The 21963-nt window shown below is 39.0% G+C and overlaps 1 protein-coding gene across 1 annotated transcript in view; it reads left to right on the forward strand.

Moving 5' to 3' along the window:
• Window positions 1–1960: 1960 nt before the first annotated feature.
• The window catches only part of LOC117996172 (uncharacterized), a 63280-nt gene continuing 43277 nt past the window's right edge, over window positions 1961–21963 (forward strand). Inside the window, exon 1 of the mRNA XM_034984183.2 lies at window positions 1961–2117. Within this exon, the coding sequence (XP_034840074.1) occupies window positions 2110–2117 (8 nt within the window). The 5' untranslated portion in view covers window positions 1961–2109. The remainder of the gene's footprint in view (window positions 2118–21963) is intronic.

Here is a 21963-nt window from a genome sequence, read left to right on the forward strand (position 1 = left end):
GGGAGTCGGGAGTCGGGAGTCGGGACGGCTACATACCGCTAGTAAGTATAATCGATTGATACCAGAAAGGGCATCAATTCCAAAAATTTTCTTTATTAGTTAATTCTTTTATAATTCAATCGGTATGCAATCGGTCGACGGTCCGCGCTATACTTATAGCGCAGATGCTACATGCTGATTGAGTGCGATGTAAAGTTTCTCCAGCGCCATCTATTAGTAGCTTTATCATAATCTTTATTATACCGATATACGGTATCATTACGGAGTTTCGGGATTCTACAGTCTACGAAGACAGTCTACACTTAAGAAGGTTAAGTAGAGGATGAAAGTTTGTGTAAAAGTCCGTCGAGTTTCCTAGCACTGTTCGGGTGCCAACAGGACTCTGCCCGTCCGTCCATCCATTTGTCTGTCTGTCAGCGGCCTGTATCTCGTGAACCGTATAAGAAAAATTTCTAATCTCATAAGAAACCAGGATTATAAATCCCGTGGGAACTCTTTGATTCTCCGAAATAAAAAGTAGCCTATGTCACTCTCCTTAAACTACACCCATGCAAAAAATCACGCCAGTCCGTTGCTTCGTTGCGACGTCATTGAAGGACAAACCAAAAAACCAACAAACAAACCAACTTTCGCATTTATTAATTCTTACTTGTGTATTCTGCAATAAAGAAGTAGGTAGGTAGGTACCTACTTAGAAAATAGTAGAATTAAAGTGATGACAAAATGGACACCACAACAAAAAAGACCTAAAGACCTACCTACTAAAAAAGATTATGGATTGCGTGAAGGAAGCGATTGGATTGGGAAAATTGAAAGACTCACGTTGTGAAACAAGGAAGGGAAGAGTAGAATCAAAATCAAATCAATGGAGGAAAATAGTACAACAACCCGAAAAAAACAGGGTTGTCGCACCGAAGGAAGTGGGTATAATATACTTATCATCTCACTCGCTCGGAAAGAATCCGTTTGCCCTTTGAAATCTGAGTGGAAAGTGGTAATTTTGCTCGTTGGGGCGCAAAGTACGAGTTGAAATTCGAACGTGACGAACTGTGGTCTATGGTTGCTTACCTACTTAAATTTTGCTTTCTATTAAAAATACCACTTAATGAAACGTTCAGAAACGCGGTTCATCCTTACAGTCTTTACTGTCATTATTGTACACTAACTTGTTAAGTGACCCGTAGGAACTTTTTTTAATTAAATTAAAATATAATTCATTACCTACTATTTTTATTTAGATAATTAAATTAAACATAACCTGTTTCAGCTTTATTGAGTAAACAATAAACAATATAATGAAGTTTTTACTTAACATTAACATTACTACATTAACTTATGAAAATGTTTTTTTTGTTGTAAGAATTTTAAATTTGAATTCTGAACGCACCTGAAAAAAACTTTATTCATTTACAGAATCTTCTTAATTAGAACCTCCTGTGAGAACCTCCTTCACTGCCTGACTTGTGGCCTATTAATATAGAAACTTCTTATTGAAACCTTCACGGTACTGGCGCCTTTTGTATCAATCATCTAGTGTTTTCCTCGCTGTAGTGAGATGAAAAGTTATGTGTCCTCGCTACGCTCAGGATTCTATCTTTGAACCACGAGCGAAGCGAGTGGTTCAAAGATAGAACCTTAGAATCCTTTGCTGGCTCGGAATTCAATACAAACTCCCGCGACAAAATAACAAATTTGCAACCTTGCATAACAAATAACTATTTAAGCTCTGATTTCAGGTTTTTTTAAATATCCCTGTTTAGTTTGTTAATAAATGTAAACCCTACACGGGAACATAAAACAAGTTATTTATTGAAATGATATTTAGCAAAGTTAGAAATTAGATAGGAGTCGTCGACCTCAGCGCCGAACTGATGAGTTGATCGCAAAATCCGCAGAATGCAGGTCGCGATGCATGGCACTCGGAGGCCGCTTCCGCGCGCGCGCCTCGGGCTTCGGCCCCTGGCCCTCCGCCCGGCATTCGTGCCTCCGCCGCCGCCGAGCCCGCACGCGATGGCTACCGCGCCCTGACGTGACTTCGCAAGTTCGCGACCACCCCGACAAACGTGTGTGCTGTGACTTATTTCCCGAACTACATACACATACAAGAACATGATTCGGTGAGTACCAGATTTTTATCCGTCTTTAGAAATTAATCCGTTTTATTCGTCTCCCCCTAGTCCCTACTGATTAAGGGCCGGGACCTACTCGCTACTTCCCGAAATTTCGCACGCGCAATTCGAGACCTATTCCTGTGCTATACATACATGTGCTATATCTACATAAACAATAACTCTGCGTACATGTATTTGTTCCAAAAATGATTTTATTTTCGTATTAATTTAACCGCTTCATCCCTTGCCGATTATTGGAGTTGACAGTAGATAATATGGAATATAGATCTGCTGGATTTTCCGAATATCACTCGCGCATTTCAATCCCTAAACAATTTGAATGATACTAGTCTTTACATAATTATCTTATTCTACATAAACAGGACATTGCCTGTTAAAACTTCATCTGTTTTCTTCGACATTTTTCGAATTTTCAGGGTAGAGATCGGATTACGAAGAATTTTTATACCAAATCTCGAGTTGTTATTCTAAGACCAAATCTAAATCCTTCGATGGCTATCCTCTGCTCATATTGAGCGATTCTGGGATCGTTTCGAGTTTCAACACCCCTTCCTATACGGCTTTGTTGATGCTTCTGCTTTTTCTTTACTCTCTATAAAGGCACTCTATAAAGGTTCGGTGTCCATACATCCCTGTTCTTATATTTCCTCCTTGTTATTGTTTACTTTGAACCGTGATACGACTACGGTCTATCTGAGTACTTCAGTCTGTTCTTTTTACCAGAGGCACTGGTGTGAATTTTTAAGTTAACGCTATCTGCGCGTCTATCATTTAGTAAGGACAGGAAACTTGCACAACACGTTGTGTTTGACATGGGTAATTAAGTATAACTACCCCAATGAAATTAAGAAATGAAATGATTTATTTATTTTGAAAGGGATTTTTCCATAAACGTAAACTTGAAAACTTCTTGAAAAATTATACAAAACCCCTAGAGCTAGAGCCATTCCTAGTTTAGTTCCAGATTCATAATGTAGTCAAGCAGACACAGAGAATTAATTAGGTGGTGGTCTGTGCGAGCAGATCATTCGCTACTAATGCTCCTTCAAAACACGTTGCCTTCTCCTTTTAACCGACTTCAAAAAGGAGAAGGTTCTCAATTCGTCGGAATCTTTTTTTAAGCAATCAATTAAAATCATTTGCTGTAACGGTAAATTAAAACTTCGCGAGGAAACCAGCATGTCTGAGAGTTTCTGAAGCCGCATTTCGCCAGTGTGTTGCACGCTCAGTAGTGGCCGGTCGGAGTTACGTCGATGATGATGATGATGATTCTTTCAAAATTCAGCAAGCTCGTTCCTCCACATACCTGCAAAATGTGGAACTCGCATTCTATGGTGTTTTCACAGAGCCCCTTCAAAGCTTTGATTTAAGGTTGTTCAAGGCACGTATAAATAAATTAATCAAAAGCCGACAAAAATATAAGCCGGAATAACTTGATATTAGGATATACTCTCATTTCTTCACTATTTACTTCAAATAAAATTAGATGCTAATTGGCTGCTAACCTTACTACTTATTATTTGCAATTGTCATGCAATTTTTTGAATGGATTAAGAAACGAGTAAATTCTTTTAGTTTAATAATGCATTGCGCGATCACACGTTTGCTTCGCGTTATTGTGAACATTTCTGTCTCAGATTAATCTCAGATTTCTGTAATTGGTGCTGTCACAACCCCTCGTGTCTCTGACAGGAAAATCTGCGATAAAGCGTCCAGTCGTAAACTTTACTATCTTGGGAAGATGGGAGCTTGCTGTGTCATAAGCTGCTATACCTTATAGCGAGGTGCATACATATAGGGAGTTATTTTCTCCAGAAAGGCCCCAGTGAGCGTTTCGCAAGGGGCGGTATTTACCAATGTGTTCGTACCAGATCTCGAAGCTTCCCAATATGCGCTGAGGGTGACTAACAAGGGGGGTTTAGTAATTAAAAATTCTACCCCGATAATCCTACCCTACTCTGACGTAGACGGCAGATCTCCTCGGAGCCGCGAAGGTTGCGCCGGCGCAGACTGCAATGGCGAATTTTAATGGATGACGTCATCGCCTCTGACACCTTGGCTTGTAGTAAAACACAATGGGACTGATTGGGATAATGGATCGGCATTCAGCACATCGCATAATACAAATGACTAAATTAGCTAAATTTTTCGAAGCTTACCATTATTGAGCTCACCAAATGTAAAAGTTGAAGTTTTCACTCTAATTTTAAACAAACCTCATATCTTTTTTCTAATTGATTTAAAAGTTACACAAGCCGCTTCTCGCAGAAACACGTAAGCGAAATACTGATTACTGTGCAGTGTGCATGGCGCATAGGTCTTATCGCAAACTGACAGTGAAATCCCGACAAAAATGAAAATCCCAACTTTAGGACAAGGGTGAAAAAAGTCGTATTCTTATTTCTATAGTGGGTATCTCTATCTACGTTTTATTGGAAGTTATCTGCAATTTGTTTATGCCTGACGATTTTTTTTTAAATATATTTCCTGTACAAAAACTGTAAAAATCTCTTTATTCCTCAGATAAAAGCTACCTATTTGACGACTAGAAAAAAATCGGATTTTACTCAAAATACAGTACATGGCAGAAAGTAATGTACATCGGCCAATAGAATGACATTTCGGCTTTTTAGAGCGTTGTCTCTGTCACTCGTACCTGTATGACGTTTTGTCGGTCTCAACGACAGAGACACTGCTCTACAAAACTGCTATCTCCTTCTAAAGGTCGATGTACATTACTTTCTGCCGCGTACTGTAGCTAGACTACAATTTTATCTAATGGGAATAGGTGAATAGTAAGGTCACAGAATAATAATTATAAAGCCTAGCTAAACTGTAAATACTGCAGACGACTTTCAAAAATGCTTTTTTTGTTTTGCTTTTGTCTGCTTTTTGTTTTGAAGAGCTCTACTTTCGCTGACCTACTTTTGTTTTTGTTTAAAATCTTTTAAGGCCTTGGTACGGTCGAGTGACTAGGTATTTTGTTTTTTTTTAATAATTTGTAGGCAGAATAATGGCACAACTTATAAAAACCAACGCATCAACACGAAAACAATTTTTATGGGTTGAATTTTCAAAAATCCTTTCCTAGCGGATGCCTACGTCATAATAGCTACCTGCATGCCAAATTTCAGCCCGATCCGTCCAGTAGTTTGGGCTGTGCGTTGATAGATCAGTCAGTTGGTCAGTCAGTCAGTCAGTCACCTCTTTCTCTTATATATTTAGATTCATCATACTTGTTCTGTGCCAACTGTCATGTCAAAAATACGATTCAGTAGGTGTACTACTACTACGGTAGTAGGTACATCCAAATTCTTTGCGGAAAACTCTGTACGTTTGACGTGACAGTTTTTTTTTTTTTAATAGATATAGCGAGCAAGCGAGCAGGCGGGTCACCTGATGTTAAGTGATTACCGCCGCCCATGAACATTTGCAGCACCAGAGGAGCCGCCGATGCGTTGCCGGCCTTTTAGGAATTTGTTGGTCCGCCCCTTGAATAACCCCATGTTATAACCCCAGTTGACACATAGAGCAAATATTATGGAGGGCACGAATGTATATTCCAAGCTGGTGGCGGGTACTTTCTCACACATTATGTACACCTACAGTACGCGGCCGAAAGCAGTGGCGTGCACAGGGTTTCAAGCCAGGGTAGGCACTAGTTAAGTAGGAACCTGTTCACTGGCAGGTCATAATGAAAAATATGCATTGAGCTATTACAACTGAGGTAAGCAGTGCATTTATGCCTCTATGACCTACACGCCACTGGCCGAAAGTAATGTACATCCACCTTTAGAAGGAGATAGCAGATTTGTAGAGCGCTGTCACGGTCGTTGAGACCGACAAAACGTCATATAGGTATGAGCAATTATATATTCTGTAGTATGAGTGACAGAGACAACGCTCTACAAAGCCGAAATGTCATTCTAAAGGCCGAAGTACATTACCTTCGGCCGCGTACTGTTCTAGAAATAGAAATCAAAATCAATATTTTATTTTACTTTGCTCTATTATAAAGTGTGCGCACATTTGAGTACGGCATCTCTAGCTAGAGTGCGCCACATCGTGACATCCCCTCGCCGTCACGTCAAGTTGACAGTTGGCAGTCACGCTCATCTTGTGTGACGTCAGGAAGGATGCGCAGGCATCCGCGCCAACCATCATTGTATGCAAATTGCTATATTTATAGAGCTTGCAAGAAGTTTGCTCATTATACAGGGTGTAACCAGCCCCCCGATTGTGTAAGAAAAACGTATTCATCGTTATCGTAATCGTCAAAAAATTCTGCCCTTTCATTGGTTGATTCGCTGTTTACATTTTTTCACAGCCAATCAAAGGGTAGAATTTGTTGACGATTACGATAACGATGAAGACAGATGATTACTGATATGATAATTGATAACACCAAAAAACCGGCCAAGTGCGAGTTCCGTACTACAGTCGTATTTTTTCGACATTTTGCACGATAATTCAAAAACTATGATGCATAAACATAAATAAAAATCTGTTTTAGAATGTACAGGTGAAGACCTTTCATATGATACCCCACTTAATATAGTTATCTCAGCTATAAGATCTACCTACCTGCCAAATTTCATGATTCTAGGTCAACGGGAAGTACCCTGTAGGTTTCTTGACAGACAGACAGATAGACAGGCAGACAGACAACAAAGTGATCCTATAAGGGTTCCGTTTTTTCTTTTGAGGTACGGAACCCTAAAAACGCGAAAAAAAACCAAAAAAACCTATATTTTGTAAAAGTTGACGATATATTGCAAATAAAACATCTGACTGACGCTAGAGGTCGACGAACGTTGCGTAAGTAGGCCATTCGGAGTCAATGCGCGCGGTTGTAAAATACCTACTAAATCACTACAAAATGAGGCAAATGATTATTCGTATTGGATTGTGTTTAGGTAGTATAACTAAGTTTTTGCTAGCGTTCGGGTTACACCCTGTATATGCGCTGTAAGAAAAGTAAAGTCACAAAAATCTATAGGTACTGCTCTAGATGCTAGAGTGCAAGTTGTAGAGTCGTGTCTTTAAAAGGGGTTTTGTTCGTGGCGTGCTTCATACAAACGTAGTTTGGCTCTCATTTGTACTCGCTTTGGTAACCGCCGCGTCCGCGCCTCGAATGCCAAGCCAAGCGCCGGCGCGGGCAGGCGGGAGCCGGTAAGTACAAGGTAATTGTACAAAACGCTGCAGTTGCGTAAGTGATGTAATTGATTGTGCGCTCACTGAATCGCGAGCATCTCGTGGCTACTCGTGCGGCGTGCTTGTGTGTGCGCCGTGCACTCCAGCAGCTCGACAGGTCCATGTAGTCCCGTTGTCCCCGTTAGCCGTATCCCCGTTAACGGGGACATCGGGATTTGAATAAAATTATTAAAAACTTATGGCAATCGGGGAGGGAACGCTCCGCACAAACCCTTCACAAGCTCTTCTCAGACCTTCTACGTTTTGAACCCTCGTAGCTTAAGTTTAAAGTACCATTATCACCACTAGGTATATCTTACAAATCCAACAACCGACCATCAAAAAGATTAATTTATTATCTATCTATTTTGAATAATTTATTTGAATTTTGAATTTCTATTATTTGATGTTCTAGATTCAATTAATTTTGCTTCTAGATATAAAACCAACCCAATTTTATTGATTCATCTCTTTATTCATTTGCTACTTTTAATCCCGGAAAATAATCAAAGAATTCCAAAAAAAATCAAAGGATTAAAAAAACTAAATTTACGCAGATGAAGTCGCGGGCACCATGTAGTTGATCTTATTCCGTTCGCTTTGGTTGTCATTATACTAGGTTTCCGTAGATACCAGTCCTGCATCAGCATTCCATTCCCCGCCCACCAGCTGTGGCCTGTGGGCGGATGCACCTGCCCTGCATGTTGCTCGTAGCATGGGGAATCTTGTAGCACCACATATTTAGTAGCTAATGAGTATAGGAGGAGATATATATATATAGAGAGATAAAACTGTCGTTGGTTCGCAGCAAGGTAGTACGTACCTACTACCTACTTACATTTTTGCATAATTGGGTATTTGATTATATCAAAAACTAGCTGATGCCCGCGACTTTGTCCGCGTGGATTTAGGTTTTCAAAATCCCGTGGGAACTCTTTGATTTTCCGGGATAAAAAGTAGCCTATGTGTTAATCCAGAGTATAATCTATGCTCATTCCAAATTTCAGCCAAATCCGTTCAGTAGTTTTTGCGTGAAGGAGTAACAAACATACACACACATACACACATACAAACTTTCGCCTTTATAATATTAGTGTGAAAAGTGTGAATGTGAATTAGTGTGATGTGACAAATTATTTCTCAGTTTCATTATTAAATAGAGGGTCTTCCAAAATACGTAAAATCCACGTCCTTTGTTAGTTTTAAGCACTAATCTGTGGTTTTAAGTGTAATAATGGGGCCGATTCTCTTGTACACAATATCTAAACTAAACTAAATTAACAGGTCTAAATCTAGTGCCATCCTTTTCTGCAAGCAAAATTATGAAAGGGATAGTAGGTATTAGATTTAGACATGTAATTTTAATTTAGTTTAGAGATTGTGTACAATGGAATTAGCCGCATTATCGATTAAACTAAAAAAGTACGTCAAAAGTAGGTATATCATTATTCAAAACCGCGATTGAGTCCCACATACCCGCCTGTACCCGCCTGTACCCGCCCTTGTGCGGTATGCCTAATTGCATTTTTACCAGCGAAAAAAAAAAATGGTACGGCAATATCGTAGCGATGTGAGCAGATAATTTCAAGGAAATTACGGTTTTAAGTAGGTGAATTGTTAAGGTAGATTTTTAGGGTTCCGTTCTGTACCTCAAAAGGAAAAACGGAACCCTTATAGGATCACTTTGTTGTCTATCTATCTGTCAAGAAACCTACAGGGTACTTCCCGTTGAACCTAGAATCATGAAATTTGGTAGGTCTTATAGCTGACATTCGGGGAAAAATCTGAAAACCGTGAATTTTGGTTACATCACACACACAAAATTAAATTGTGGTCATACACTAATAATTGGTATTTTCAATTTTCGAAGCAAGATAACTATTTCAAGTGGGGTATCACATGTCTTCACCTGTGCATTCTAAAACAGATTTTTATTTATTTTTAAGCAACATAGTTTTTGAATTATCGTGCAAAATGTCGAAAAAATACGCCTGTAGTACGGAACCCTCGTTGCGCGAGCCTGACTCGTACTTGGCCGGTTTGGTTAAAAAAAATACATCATTAAGGGACATTATGCCAGTTATGCCACCTCGCTTTCAAGTCTTTCTTTTCCTTACACAGTGACTAGGGCCTCATATTTTCTTTGATAATAATTTGTGATGTTCTCGATTTTGTAGTTTTTTTTTTTTTTTTTTTTAATAGATATAGCGAGCAAACGAGCAGGCGGGTCACCTGATGTTAAGTGATTACCGCCGCCCATGAACATTTGCAGCACCAGAGGAGCCGCCGATGCGTTTTAGGAATTTGTTGGTTCGCCCCTTGAATAACCCCATGTTATAATCTAGTGGAAACACCGCCGATGGGAGTTGGTTCCACAGTTTGCACGTGCGTGGAAAGAAGGATCTGGCGCAGCGGACGGTCGAAGTGCACCAGACACCCAGATGGTGAGGGTGAAATTCCTTACGGTGGCGCGCGGTGCGGTTGTAGAAAAAAGAGGTTTTAGTAATATAACACTAGAAACCTGGATAATATTATATAGTTTAGAAGTGAAAGTATGTCGTACGGGGTTGCGAAACTATCTGATGCCTAGTTCACTCTGCAGTTGTTTGGCAATGCGACAATTACATGATTATCTTTCGATCTTTCCGCCATATTATACGTTTCTATGGCTGGAGATGTTATCTGTATCCTTGTTTGAACTTAAGGTATTTAAAACAGTCCTTTTTGCTTTCGAAATGTATTTTTTTCACCAAATTCTTTGCATCCATCTACTTTTATCTACTTTTTATAGGTTTAGTTTTTTTGAAAAGGATCCAAAAATTGCTTCACGTAGAACACCCAGGCATTTTTTGCAGTTGTAACTTTTTACATAAAATCTTTAATTAAAACTAAGGGACATCGCCGATGGTAACTTTTCGTATCGATACAGATATTTTGAATGCAATTTTGAATCGCGATCGCAGCGATACAAATATACCTACTACCTAAGGTCCTAAGCACAATTCAATACCAATAACCATTTGCCTCATTTTGTAGTTTTTCGAACTCAACTTGTTGTGCAAAACTCGGGTCAATGCCCCGCCTACGACGCGGCATTGATTCCGAGTGGCCTACTTCTCGTTAGGACGTCCGCCTTTTAATCGGAGGTCGGGGGTTCAGTCCGGAGATTTTGTGCGTTTTAAGTAATTAAATATCACTTGCTTTAACGGTGAAAGAAAACGTCGTGAGGAAACCTGCATGCCTGAGAATTCTCCATAATGTTCTAAAAGGTGTGTGAAGTCTACCAATACGCGTAGCCAGCGTGGTATACTATGGCAAAACCCCTTCTCACTCTGAGAGGAGACCTGTGCTCTGTAGTGAGCCGGCGATGGGTTGATGATGATGATAATGATTATAGTAAAGTTATTATATGTAAGATGTAACATTAACAATCAGCTGGTTACCTACAATGCTTATTCACTCCACTGTTGCTATATATAGCTTATGCATTATAATTGCTTACAACTGTTCACGTATGCTATTATAGCTCTTAAGATGAATGGTATAAGACCCATTTTGAGGTGTGTGGAGGTGGAGGTTCTCCACTTTCCTTGCATACACGATTAGAATAAGCTAAGTGTGTGTTGGTATGCGCCTGCGTGAGTGGACGACCCATACATACATACAAATGTTAACAATTATACATAAACTAGCTTATGCTCGCGACTTCGTCCGCGTGGACTACAAAATTTCAAAACCCTATTTCACCCCCTTAGGAGTTGAATTTTCAAAAATCCTTTCTTAGCGGATGCCTACGTCATAATAGCTATCTGCATCCCAAATTTCAGCCTGATCCGTCCAGTAGTTTGAGCTGTGCGTTGATAGATCAGTCAGTCAGTCAGTCAGTCATTCAGTCAGTCAGTCAGTCAGTCACCTTTTCCTTTTATATATATAGAATAATAGTTTAAAAGTACAAGTTATCATTTTATTCTTCGCTAAACCTTTCTAATTGTGTAAGTATCGGAAATAGTAATGCTGTGGAATTATATTAGTAACATCATCATCATCATCAACAACCGATTGGACATAGGTCTCTTGTAGGAACTTCCACACGCCACGGTCCTGCGCCGCCGCCATCCAGCGGCTCCCTGCAACTCAGCTATAGAATAGAATAGAATGTTTTTTATTCATGTAAACTTTTTAAAAGTGCTTATGAATAGTCAGGTAGTTTTAAATTACCACTGGTTCGGAATGCCGTTCCTATCGAGAAGACCAAGCAAGAAACTCGGCGGTTGCTCTTTTTAATTTTTCAATTTACAATGTTACTATACCGTTGTCGTCCGTCCACCTATAGGCGATCTTCCAACTCTGCGCTTTGGCGAGGTCGCCATTCCAGCACCTTGAGAATTATACCTACTATAGAAGTGAAATAATCTTATAGTAGGAAAGTGAACAGTTTCTTTCGCGTGGATTTAGCTTTTTAAGTCCCGTGGGAGATTGATTTTCCGGGTTAAAAAGTAGCCTATGTCACGTTCCACGCTCTTTAACTATAACCATCCAAAAAATCACATTGATCCGGTACTCTGTTGCGACGTGATTGAAGGGTAAACCAATAAACCAACAAACCAATAAGTCAACAAACAAACACACTTAATAAACACAAAAATTAAAAATACTAATATGCATACTTATTATGGATAGTGATAAGTATCCATGACCAAAAACTACTCAAATGCAAGTGGTGAATTAGGTAAATAATTCATATCATTGCATTAAAAAAAAATTACAGGGATTTTTATCCAAGCTGCATAAAGTTGTGACATTATTGTACTAAGTAGGTACCTACCAGAAGATTCTCGTACAGAACTTCTTAAAATATTATATAAACTAACTAAAATGCAGCCTCCAAGCCACAAAATAAGAAACAAGCTATTTGTGTTTCAAGTGTCAATAAATATTATGCAAAAGATCGGCCATTCCAATAAAAAGATCGAAATGTTTGCTTCGATTTTTAAAAATAAAATTTGCATATTATTATACCTACGAAGTTTTGTTTATTTTTCGACCGACGCGCGACGGACGACGGACGACGGACGACGCGAGGAGGACAGCTACATCTTCCCGCTGACCGGTCGACCTTACGCTGGACCGTGAAACTTTCGGCTCTGCCGGCTCCTCCTACGCGGTTAATGCTCATCTTTACTTTGTTTGGGACCTCCAATCAAATCATTATCATGATCAACTCATCGCCGGCTCACTACAGAGAACGGGTCTCCTCTTAGAGTGAGAAGGGTTTTGGCCAAAGTCTACCACTCCTCCCTCTGGTGCTGCAAATGTTCATGGGCGGCGGTATTTACTTAACATCAGGTGACCCGCCTGTTCGTTTGCTCGCTATATCTATTAAAAAAAAAAACGCTGGCCATGTGCAGATTGGTAGACTTCACACGCCTTTGAGAACATTATGTAGAACTCTCAGGCATGCAGGTTTCCTCACGATGTTTTCCTTCATCGTTAAAGCAAGTGATATTTAATTACTTAAAATGCACATAACTCCAAAAAGTTAGAGGTGCGTGCCCGGGATCGAACCTCCGACTTCCGATTAGAAGGCCGACGTCCTAACCGCTATTAATTTGAGCTGTGCATTGTAAGATCAGTCAGTCAGTCACTTTTTCCATAGGTACCTACTGGAATCTTGAATTACTACAGCTTTGTAAAGCTGCCAAAGCCTTCTCTCAGCATAACCATGAGCAAATTTAAAGGATAATTTCTTCACTTGAATCAATCAAACGAATCGAGACAATCTGTCTAGATCACATCCGGGGTTATAGGTCGTGAGGTTATTACCTACTGAACTAAGCAACTTAAGGAACAGTTATTTAACTAGTGCTAAAATAAATATCGCCTCAAGGCTAATGCAAATTGATTTGTAAAATTTTTCACTTGCCATGTTCGCCGAAAGTTGGCTATGGTAAAAAGACTGATCGAAAGTAATTTCTTACGCAAAGTAGAGTTACAGTACCAGTAGATCAGGTTTCCCCTCCAATTATAATATGGGTACCTTCAAGTCAATAGTGAATAGGCATCTGCTAGGCAAGCGCGCTCCATCTTAGGCTGCATCATCACTTGCCACCAGGTGTGATTGCAGCCAAGCCAGTGGCTCTTCAGTGTGGAATTCAGCTAAATACCCTACCGGCAAAGCCGTGCCGCCAAGCGATTTAGCGTTCCGGTACGATGCCGTGTAGAAACCAAAGGGGTATGGGTTTAATAAAAACTCCCATACCCCTTCCAGGTTAGCCCGCTATCATCTTAGACTGCATCATCACTTACCACCAGGTGAGATTGCAGTCAAGGGCTAACTTGTATCTGAATAAAAAAAATAAAAAAATAAAAATTTTTTTTTAGCATTATTTTACGAATTGATTCGAACAGTTTTTGAGGTATTTAGCTGACAAAGTAGTTATAAGCTTTATTTGTTTAAATATTGCCAAATATCCACGATAATAAAATCCACGATAATCTGTTCTAGAAAATAAATGTTGTAGAGTTACCAGAACTCATGGAGGAATATTACCGTATTGTTTGACGACGTCTTGTGCTCTTTGTTTACATAATGCTGGACGAACATTGACTGACCGCGATTGAGTCAAGTCTATGTTAGCGGCGGCCAAAAAAATATTTTCACTTCATTTACTTCTATCTATTCCTAACCTTATGTCACCCCCGAGGGGTTGAATTTTCAAAAATCCTTTCTTAGCGGATGCCTACGGCATAATAGCTATCTGCATGCCAAATTTCAACCCGATTCGTCCAGTAGTTTGAGCTTTGCGTTCATAGTGTGCGTTGATAGATGAGTCATTACTGACTATCTAGGTCTAGATTAATAGACGATAAAAGTTCTACAAAATTTAATTTATCTAGAGATTTTCATCTTTCTATTTTCTAATTTATAAAGTCAAAAATATCACCTCGTATATGCTATCGTTGCTTCTTCCTTTCTCTTTATCTAGACATATTCGAATTTTATCCTGATACTTTTAAGCTCTAATGCCCATCGTAAAAAAGTCTAATAGTGTCTGTGTGTCTGCGCACACCCTGGATTATTATGTGTATAGTTTTACGTCCGCTAGCCTGAGGCCTGAGTCACAAACCTCCTCTACTCACAATACCGCTTATGAATCATTATGACACACATTTACCTGTCACTCCTGCGGACGAGAGCGCACCAATGTTTTTGTGGCCCTCGGATAATTTCACGCCTTTCATATTTAACGTTCTTGTTAGGGTTCCGTACGTATTTTGACGGTTCAAAAATTTTTTTTTTCATCATTATGGGGACCCCCAAAATTTATTGTTTTTTTTCTTTTTAACAGTAATAGTTCTTATAGTTTCGGAAAAAAGTGGCTGTGACATACGGACGGACAGACAGACAGACATGACGAATCTATAAGGGTTCCGTTTTTTGCCATTTGGCTACGGAACCCTAAAAAGGAACCCTTAGAGGATCACTTTGTTGTCTGTCTGTCAAGAAACCTATAGGGTACTTCCCGTTGACCTAGAATCATGAAATTTGGCAGGGAGGTAGGTCTTATAGCAGACATGAGGGGAAAAATCTGAAGATCGTGAATTTGTGGTTACATCACAAGAAAAAATTTAAAATGTTGTCATGAACAATTATTGTTATTTTCAACTTTCAAAGTAAGATTACTATACCAAGTGGGGTATCATAATATGAAAGGGCTTCACCTGTAGGTACATTCTAAAACAGATTTATTTATTTATTTTTGGGCATAATAATTTTTGATTTATCATGCAAAATGTCGATAAAATATGATTGTAGTACGGAACCCTCAGTGCGCGAGCCTGATTTGCACTTGGCCGGTTTTTGACGTTCTTGTTTATTTTGGACTCAATTCGGGTGATTGAGGTTTTGGTAATACAAAGAAGTGCAGCCGAAGATGTTTTTAGCGCAGCGCGAAACTGTGCTAAAAATGTGGCTAACTGTTATGTTTATCTAGAACTCATCTACACAATAAAGGTTTTGCAATCACAATGTGGTATCCGGGTATCGGGGTTTCATATATTTATTTTATTTTTAGTAAAAAGCCAATGATTAATGAGTCAATCACCGAGAGTTACATTTTTGTTCCGTTTAATAGCCTCATCTGGTGACAGGGCTGGCTCATTTTTTGCGCAAAGGATCAGCCTGGCTGTCCAGCGCTGAAATGCAGCCAGTATTCTTAGCACCATTCCACGCGGGCATGATTTGTATAGTAATTAGATAAGGCTAGCTTTAAGTTTTATTGTAATGTTTTCATTAAAAAATGATTAATAATGAGTTTGAAGAAAAGGCATTTCATCTGCCTAGTGCTTCAAAAAATTTGATAAAACCAGAGGTTCCTCTCGATAGGAAAAGTATTCGGAATTAAGTAGTGCTTGATAAGCCACTAGAGCCTTAACAATTTCTGAGCAATTCGAGAAATCTGTATAAAAACCAAAAACTAATTTTTTCAAATATTAGTTCAAAATCTGAGAGTCGTTTCGATGCTGCAACAATATTGACTCACAAGATTTATTGGAGTACATTAGATTGTTTGTTTTTGCGTCATCACACTTAAAACCATTATCCTCAACTTGTGTGTAAGATATACCATCGTATATATTTAACTAGCTTATGCTCGCAACTCCGTCCGCGTGGACTACATAAATTTTGAACCCCGATTTCACCCCCTTAAGGGTTGAATTTTCAAAAATCCTTTCTAAGCGGATGCCTACGTCATAATAGCTATCTGCATGCCAAATTTCAGCCCGATCCATCCAGTAGTTTGAGCTGTGCGTTGATAGATCAGTCAGTCAGTCATGCCCGGTTTCTGAACTCGCCAGTCATGTTCTCATTAGCTATTGATTCAATAAAGTTATGTATATAACTATGAAACCGATAACCAGTTCATTATTCTGTCACTGGATGTGTCTGTTACAGGGAACGAGTTTGAAATGCATATTACCCTTTTATTTCGCCATCAATACTAGTTTTATTAATAATTGTATTTTTTCTCGGCCAAATAAGTGGATAAACACTGTTTTTTTCAAATTAATGAAAAACTTACTATTAAAATACTTTTTAATCTAAAAATACGCAAACCATGAACTACCTACTGAGAGATGAAACGTCAAATAACTTTATAGAATCGATAAACGGCGCACATTGGTCAGTTAAGTTTAAACGGAGTTTATTTTACATTGCGTTGTTCAGAAACGCACTGTCTCGAGTGAGCGGACCAATAGAGCTATTGAATAGATAAACCGTCGTTAAAAGTACCTCAGAAACCGGGCATCAGTCAGTCAGTCACATTTTCCTTTTATATATTTAGAAGATGGTGCATATTGTGCATGTACTATGTTCTTGTGGTTCGATCGGCGGAGCGTGGCGCGTCCTTCCTTCAGCCAGCAATCGCCTATGACGACTGTGGTCTGTACTCTGTGACCAATCGATCACCGGCACAATGTTTCACTTAATTGCTTATTATTTCTCATTCGATGCCAGGTTTTAGATACACGTTCCATTATAATAAATCATAATGAACTTTGAAATATTCAGCGGAAATAAAATATCATCATCAGAGACTCACTACAGAGCACGGGTCTCCTCTTACACTGAGAAGGGTTTTGGCTACAGTCTATAGCCTCAATAGCTCAATCGGTAAAGGAACCGAAAGGTCGACGGTTCAAACCCCGCCCGTTGCACTATTGTCGTACCTACTCCTAGCACAAGCCTGACGCTTAGTTGGAGAGGAAAGGGGAATATTAGTCATTTAACAGGGCTAATGTTCTTAAAAAAAAAAAAAAGAGTCTACCACGCTGGCCATGTGCGGATTGGTAGACTTCACACACATTTGAGAACATTATGGAGAACTCTGAGGCATGCAGGTTTCCTCACGATGTTTTCCTTCACCGTTAAAGCAAGTGATATTTAATTACTTAAAACGCACATAACTCCTATAAAACCTAAAAGTTAGAGGTTCGAACCCCCGACCTCCGATTAGAAGGCGGACGTCCTAACCACTAGGATACCGCAGCTTTTTTAAGTAAAACATATCGATATAGAAATTGTTAGGTCACGCGATGTCGTAAGATTTGGTTCTAAGCGCACACTCCTTTTACCAGATAAATGAAAGATCACACTTCGTTGAGTAACGATCTAGAAATTTTAGCTGAAGCAACTATTATATCTTCTGTGGCTGAAGTAATTAGACTCAGTTAATCCAAAACCCAATACAAAAAAAAGATGAAAAAAAGAAAAACTCTATAAAACATGCTCGTTTCTGATCTTATCTTTAGCAACAAATTGGTAATATTTGTCAATGACTGAGTATTATCCTAAAAATTTTAGCTGAAATATAGATAATCCAAAATGTACCACAAAAGATAGTAGGTTTTCAACTCAAGATTTGATCATTCTAGAGATACAAAAAATTGATATAAGCTCTAAAGATACGCTTGCAGACACAAGCGTATCTTTCGAGCTTAGGTATATCTAATTGGTTTTTTTCTTCCTTCTTTAACTACGTGGTGATATTTGAAAACCAACCATATTTTATACCTTTTTCACTTTTCAGTTACCTCAGTTTTTTCAAAAAACCTAAATCCACACGAAATAGCGGGCATTTCTACTCCTATGTGATCGGTATTGTTTGTCATTTGCAAGGTGTGACACAGTTTTTTTTTTTTTTTTTAAAGAATATTAGCCATGTTAAGTAGCACAGTAACATTGTATGCCTCTGTGTCTCGGCACACCTGTGCCCCGTGACCCACTTCCCGGCGCCTCCCGCGCCTCCCGCGCCTCATCATACACTGAAATGAGCATCACTTGTATATGCTTTTCATTTGCAAGTCTTTACAGTGCTCGGCCGGAACTGATGAACGTCGGCCTTTAGAATGACATTTCATCTTTGTAGAGCGTTGTCTCTGTCACTCAAACCCATATGACGCTTTGTCGGTCTCAACGACCTAGACAGTGGTCTACAAATCTGCTGTCTCCTTAAAGATCGATGTTCATCACTTTTGGCCGCGTACTGTACCTTGTTTAAGAAAGAGTATTTCGAGGGTTCCGTACCTCAAAAGGAAAAAAAGAACCCTTATAGGATCACTTTTTTGCCTGTCTGTTCGTCTGTCCATCGTGTCCGTCAAGAAAACCTATAGGGTACTTCCCGTTGACCTAGAATCATGAAATTTCGTAGGTAGGAAGGGCGTTTTAAATCCGAAAACCGTGAATTTGTGGTTACAACACAAAAAAATTAAAATGTGTTCATGAACAAATAATTAGTATTTTCAATTTTGAAAGTAAGATAACTATACTGAGTGGGGAATTATATGAAAGGGCTTTACCTGTATGTATTTAAAAATATTTAGAAAAGGTGAATTTCATGATTCTCGAAGCATGAATAAAACTGGGATGTTCTAGTTAATATTTAAATGAGGCGTTACTGGTGTTATGTTACATGCAGACTGCAGTGCAAGCGTTATGCGTGCGCATCAAATAACTGAATACCTTACGTTGCGTGCGCATCAAATAACTGAATACCTTACGTTGCGTGCGCATCAAATAACTGAATACCTTACGTTGCGTGCGCATCAAATAACTGAATACCTTACGTTGCGTGCGCATCAAATAACTGAATACCTTACGTTGCGTGCGCATCAAATAACTGAATACCTTACGTTGCGTGCGCATCAAATAACTGAATACCTTACGTTGCGTGCGCATCAAATAACTGAATACCTTACGTTGCGTGTGCACTGTGCTCAACAAATATAATATGTACCTACTATACCTATTGTCTTACCTTTTACTGCATTATGCTGTCTCTGTATTATGTTAGTTTTAAATCAAATCAAATCAAATGGTTTATTCATAATAAGTAATAAATTACACATTTTGAAAGTCCGTTGTTGCATTTGTAAGATGATAATATACCTAGTGGTGATAATTTTTACGCGAACTTAAAAACTAAAGCTACGAGGGTTCCAAACGCGCACAGGTCTGAGAAGAGCCCACAACAAACAGCCAGTATGTATTGATTTGATAACGTCTTTGCATACCTAGGTACTCTTATAGTTCTCTTATTTTTTTTTAAATAAAAATAGCGAGCAAACGAGTAGGCGGGTCACCTGACGTTAAGTGATTACCGCCGCCCATGAAGATTTAGAGTACCTACTGTACAAGAGGAACCGAGGAATTTATCCATCATCATAATCATCTTCGTCTTTCGTTGGTATAAAATCTTATCACCGTAATCAATTCGGGTCGTCTGTCTGTTAATAAGTATTTGCGTGTGAAAGTGCGCCACTTTCGTGTCTGGTGGACCGCGCGGCGCGCAGCGTGCTGGACAAGTGACCTTGTCTGCGGAGATGTGTCCAATATTCGGCGGACCAATAACCGAAATATGTAACTGTAAAAACTGTGTACCTACCTACTTGGACCACTTCTTTGTCTTTTTAGGTGGGTTTGTAGGTTATGGGTTATGGCTATTTATGAACAGAAATGGACTGGATCTAAATAATAATAGTTTAGAATTGAAACAGTTATTCCTTACTCTACATTTTCGTCTGACATCAGCCTAGCTGAACTACTCGCAAGTACGTTCTTCTTTGGGTTATATTTTGTTTCATTGAATTGAAGTACAATAATTGTATGTAGTTTTATGTCTCCTTTTACGATCTATTACTTACTTTTCTTCAATTTTTCCGTTAATGCTGTCAACATTTTTGAAAATAGCAGTTTTTGCAATATACATCGACAAATTCTTCCTTTAAATATCTAGTACTTCGTAAAATATACATCGATGTACCTAGTAGGTAGCTGTACAATGGCGTGTGCTTTGGTTTGATCCATTTTCTGTCTTGCTCGATGTTTATCGGTTTTTGAAAGCTTTTGCCTGTTTAAGTTTAAGATTATAATTTATTAATATAAGCTGTTGGTTCTCCTAATAAAAAAAAAATTAACAGGTGCTAGATCCTAGTTACAGACTTGGAATTTGGGAACTTGCAGGTGCCCAGTATTTGACCAGGAATACCTAAGTTCTTTGTTAAATACCGTAAAGTTACTTACTTATTCCTCGAAGGTGAAATCCTTTTACAAGGCTCTTACAAAAAAAATGTAAAGAAGCGTTTTGCCTATTTATATCAGGCAATATGCATAACAAGTAGATATGTAGGTGTATATGTTACGTTACAACTTACAACCTTCCCAGTATTAGCATTAATTAACATTAAATTAGAATATTAGAATAATGGAGTAGGAAATAATTTTCGATAACGGTTTTTGTTGTGATTTTTAAGCTCTAGGCGTGGTTATTCATAAAACTTTTAGATTGACTGGAAAATACTCGTCATATTATATTCTTTGGATGTTATATTTTTTCACAACACTTGCTCTAGAATGCCTTATTACAGACCTGTTAGCTGAGGGTAAAGTACGTCATAATATTTCTTATGATTATGACGACATACATTAACATTCTTATGATTTATTATTTTCTAGCTGATGTCCGCGACTTTGTCCTCGTGGAATTAGGGTTTTTTTTTTAATCCCGCGGGAACTTTTTATTTTCCGGGATAAAATGTAGCCTCTGTGACACTCCAGGTCTTTATCTATACCCATGCAAAAAATGACGTCAATCCGTTGCTCCGTTTCGCCGTGATCGAAGGACAAACCAACAAACAAACACACTTTCACATTTATAATGGGGGTAGTGATTTAGTATGAGGTGGTAGTTCACCATCAATTGACTAGACCATTCTAAATTCAGCCGACATTGAGTGTTGGAGTGAGGTTGAGCGGTAATAGGGAGGAAAACCCTGCTTCCTGAAGACGTGACCCACATATGGAGTGCTTCTAAACATACTAATTGTGCGCTCTTGACTCTGAGGCTGTTTGCCGCCTTGTTAGCACAAATACACCGCCATTGACTTCAATGCGGGTCTTGTTCTTGTATAAACACACCAGAAGTGTTTTTAGATTTTTCTCTCCGTAAGAACCATCCTCGTACTTCAAGGAATATTATAAAAAAAGAATTAGCGAAATCGGTTCAGCTGTTCTCGAGATTTGCGATCAGCAACACATTCAGCGATTTATTTTTATATATAGAAACTAGCTTATGCTCGCGACTTCGTCCGCGTGGACTACAAAATTTCAAAACCCTATTTCACCCCCTTAGGAGTTCAATTTTCAAAAATCCTTTCTTAGCGGATGCCTACGTCATAATAGCTATCTGCATGCCAAATTTCAGCCCGATCCGTCCAGTAGTTTGAGCTGTGCGTTGATAGATCAGTCAGTCAGTCAGTCACCTTTTCCTTTTATTATCTTACTAGCTGATCCCCGCGGCTTCGCCCGCGTAGATTTAGGTTTTTAAAGATCCCGTATAGCCTATGTCACTCAGGAATAATGTAGCTTTCTACTGGTGAAAGAATTTTTAAAATCGGTTCAGTAGTTCTAAAGATTACCCCCTACAAACAAACTTAACGACATTACCTCTTTATATAATACTAGCTGACCCGCCCCGGCTTCGCTCGGGTGGAATTTTCGAACCGCGTCATTTACGGGAGCCGCGCGGGTACCTTACTCATAGATCTAAACTCCCCTCCCGCACGCGCACCCCCGCCT

The sequence above is a fragment of the Maniola hyperantus genome, chromosome 3, assembly GCF_902806685.2.
Source record: "Maniola hyperantus chromosome 3, iAphHyp1.2, whole genome shotgun sequence".
Lineage (NCBI taxonomy): Eukaryota > Metazoa > Arthropoda > Insecta > Lepidoptera > Nymphalidae > Maniola > Maniola hyperantus.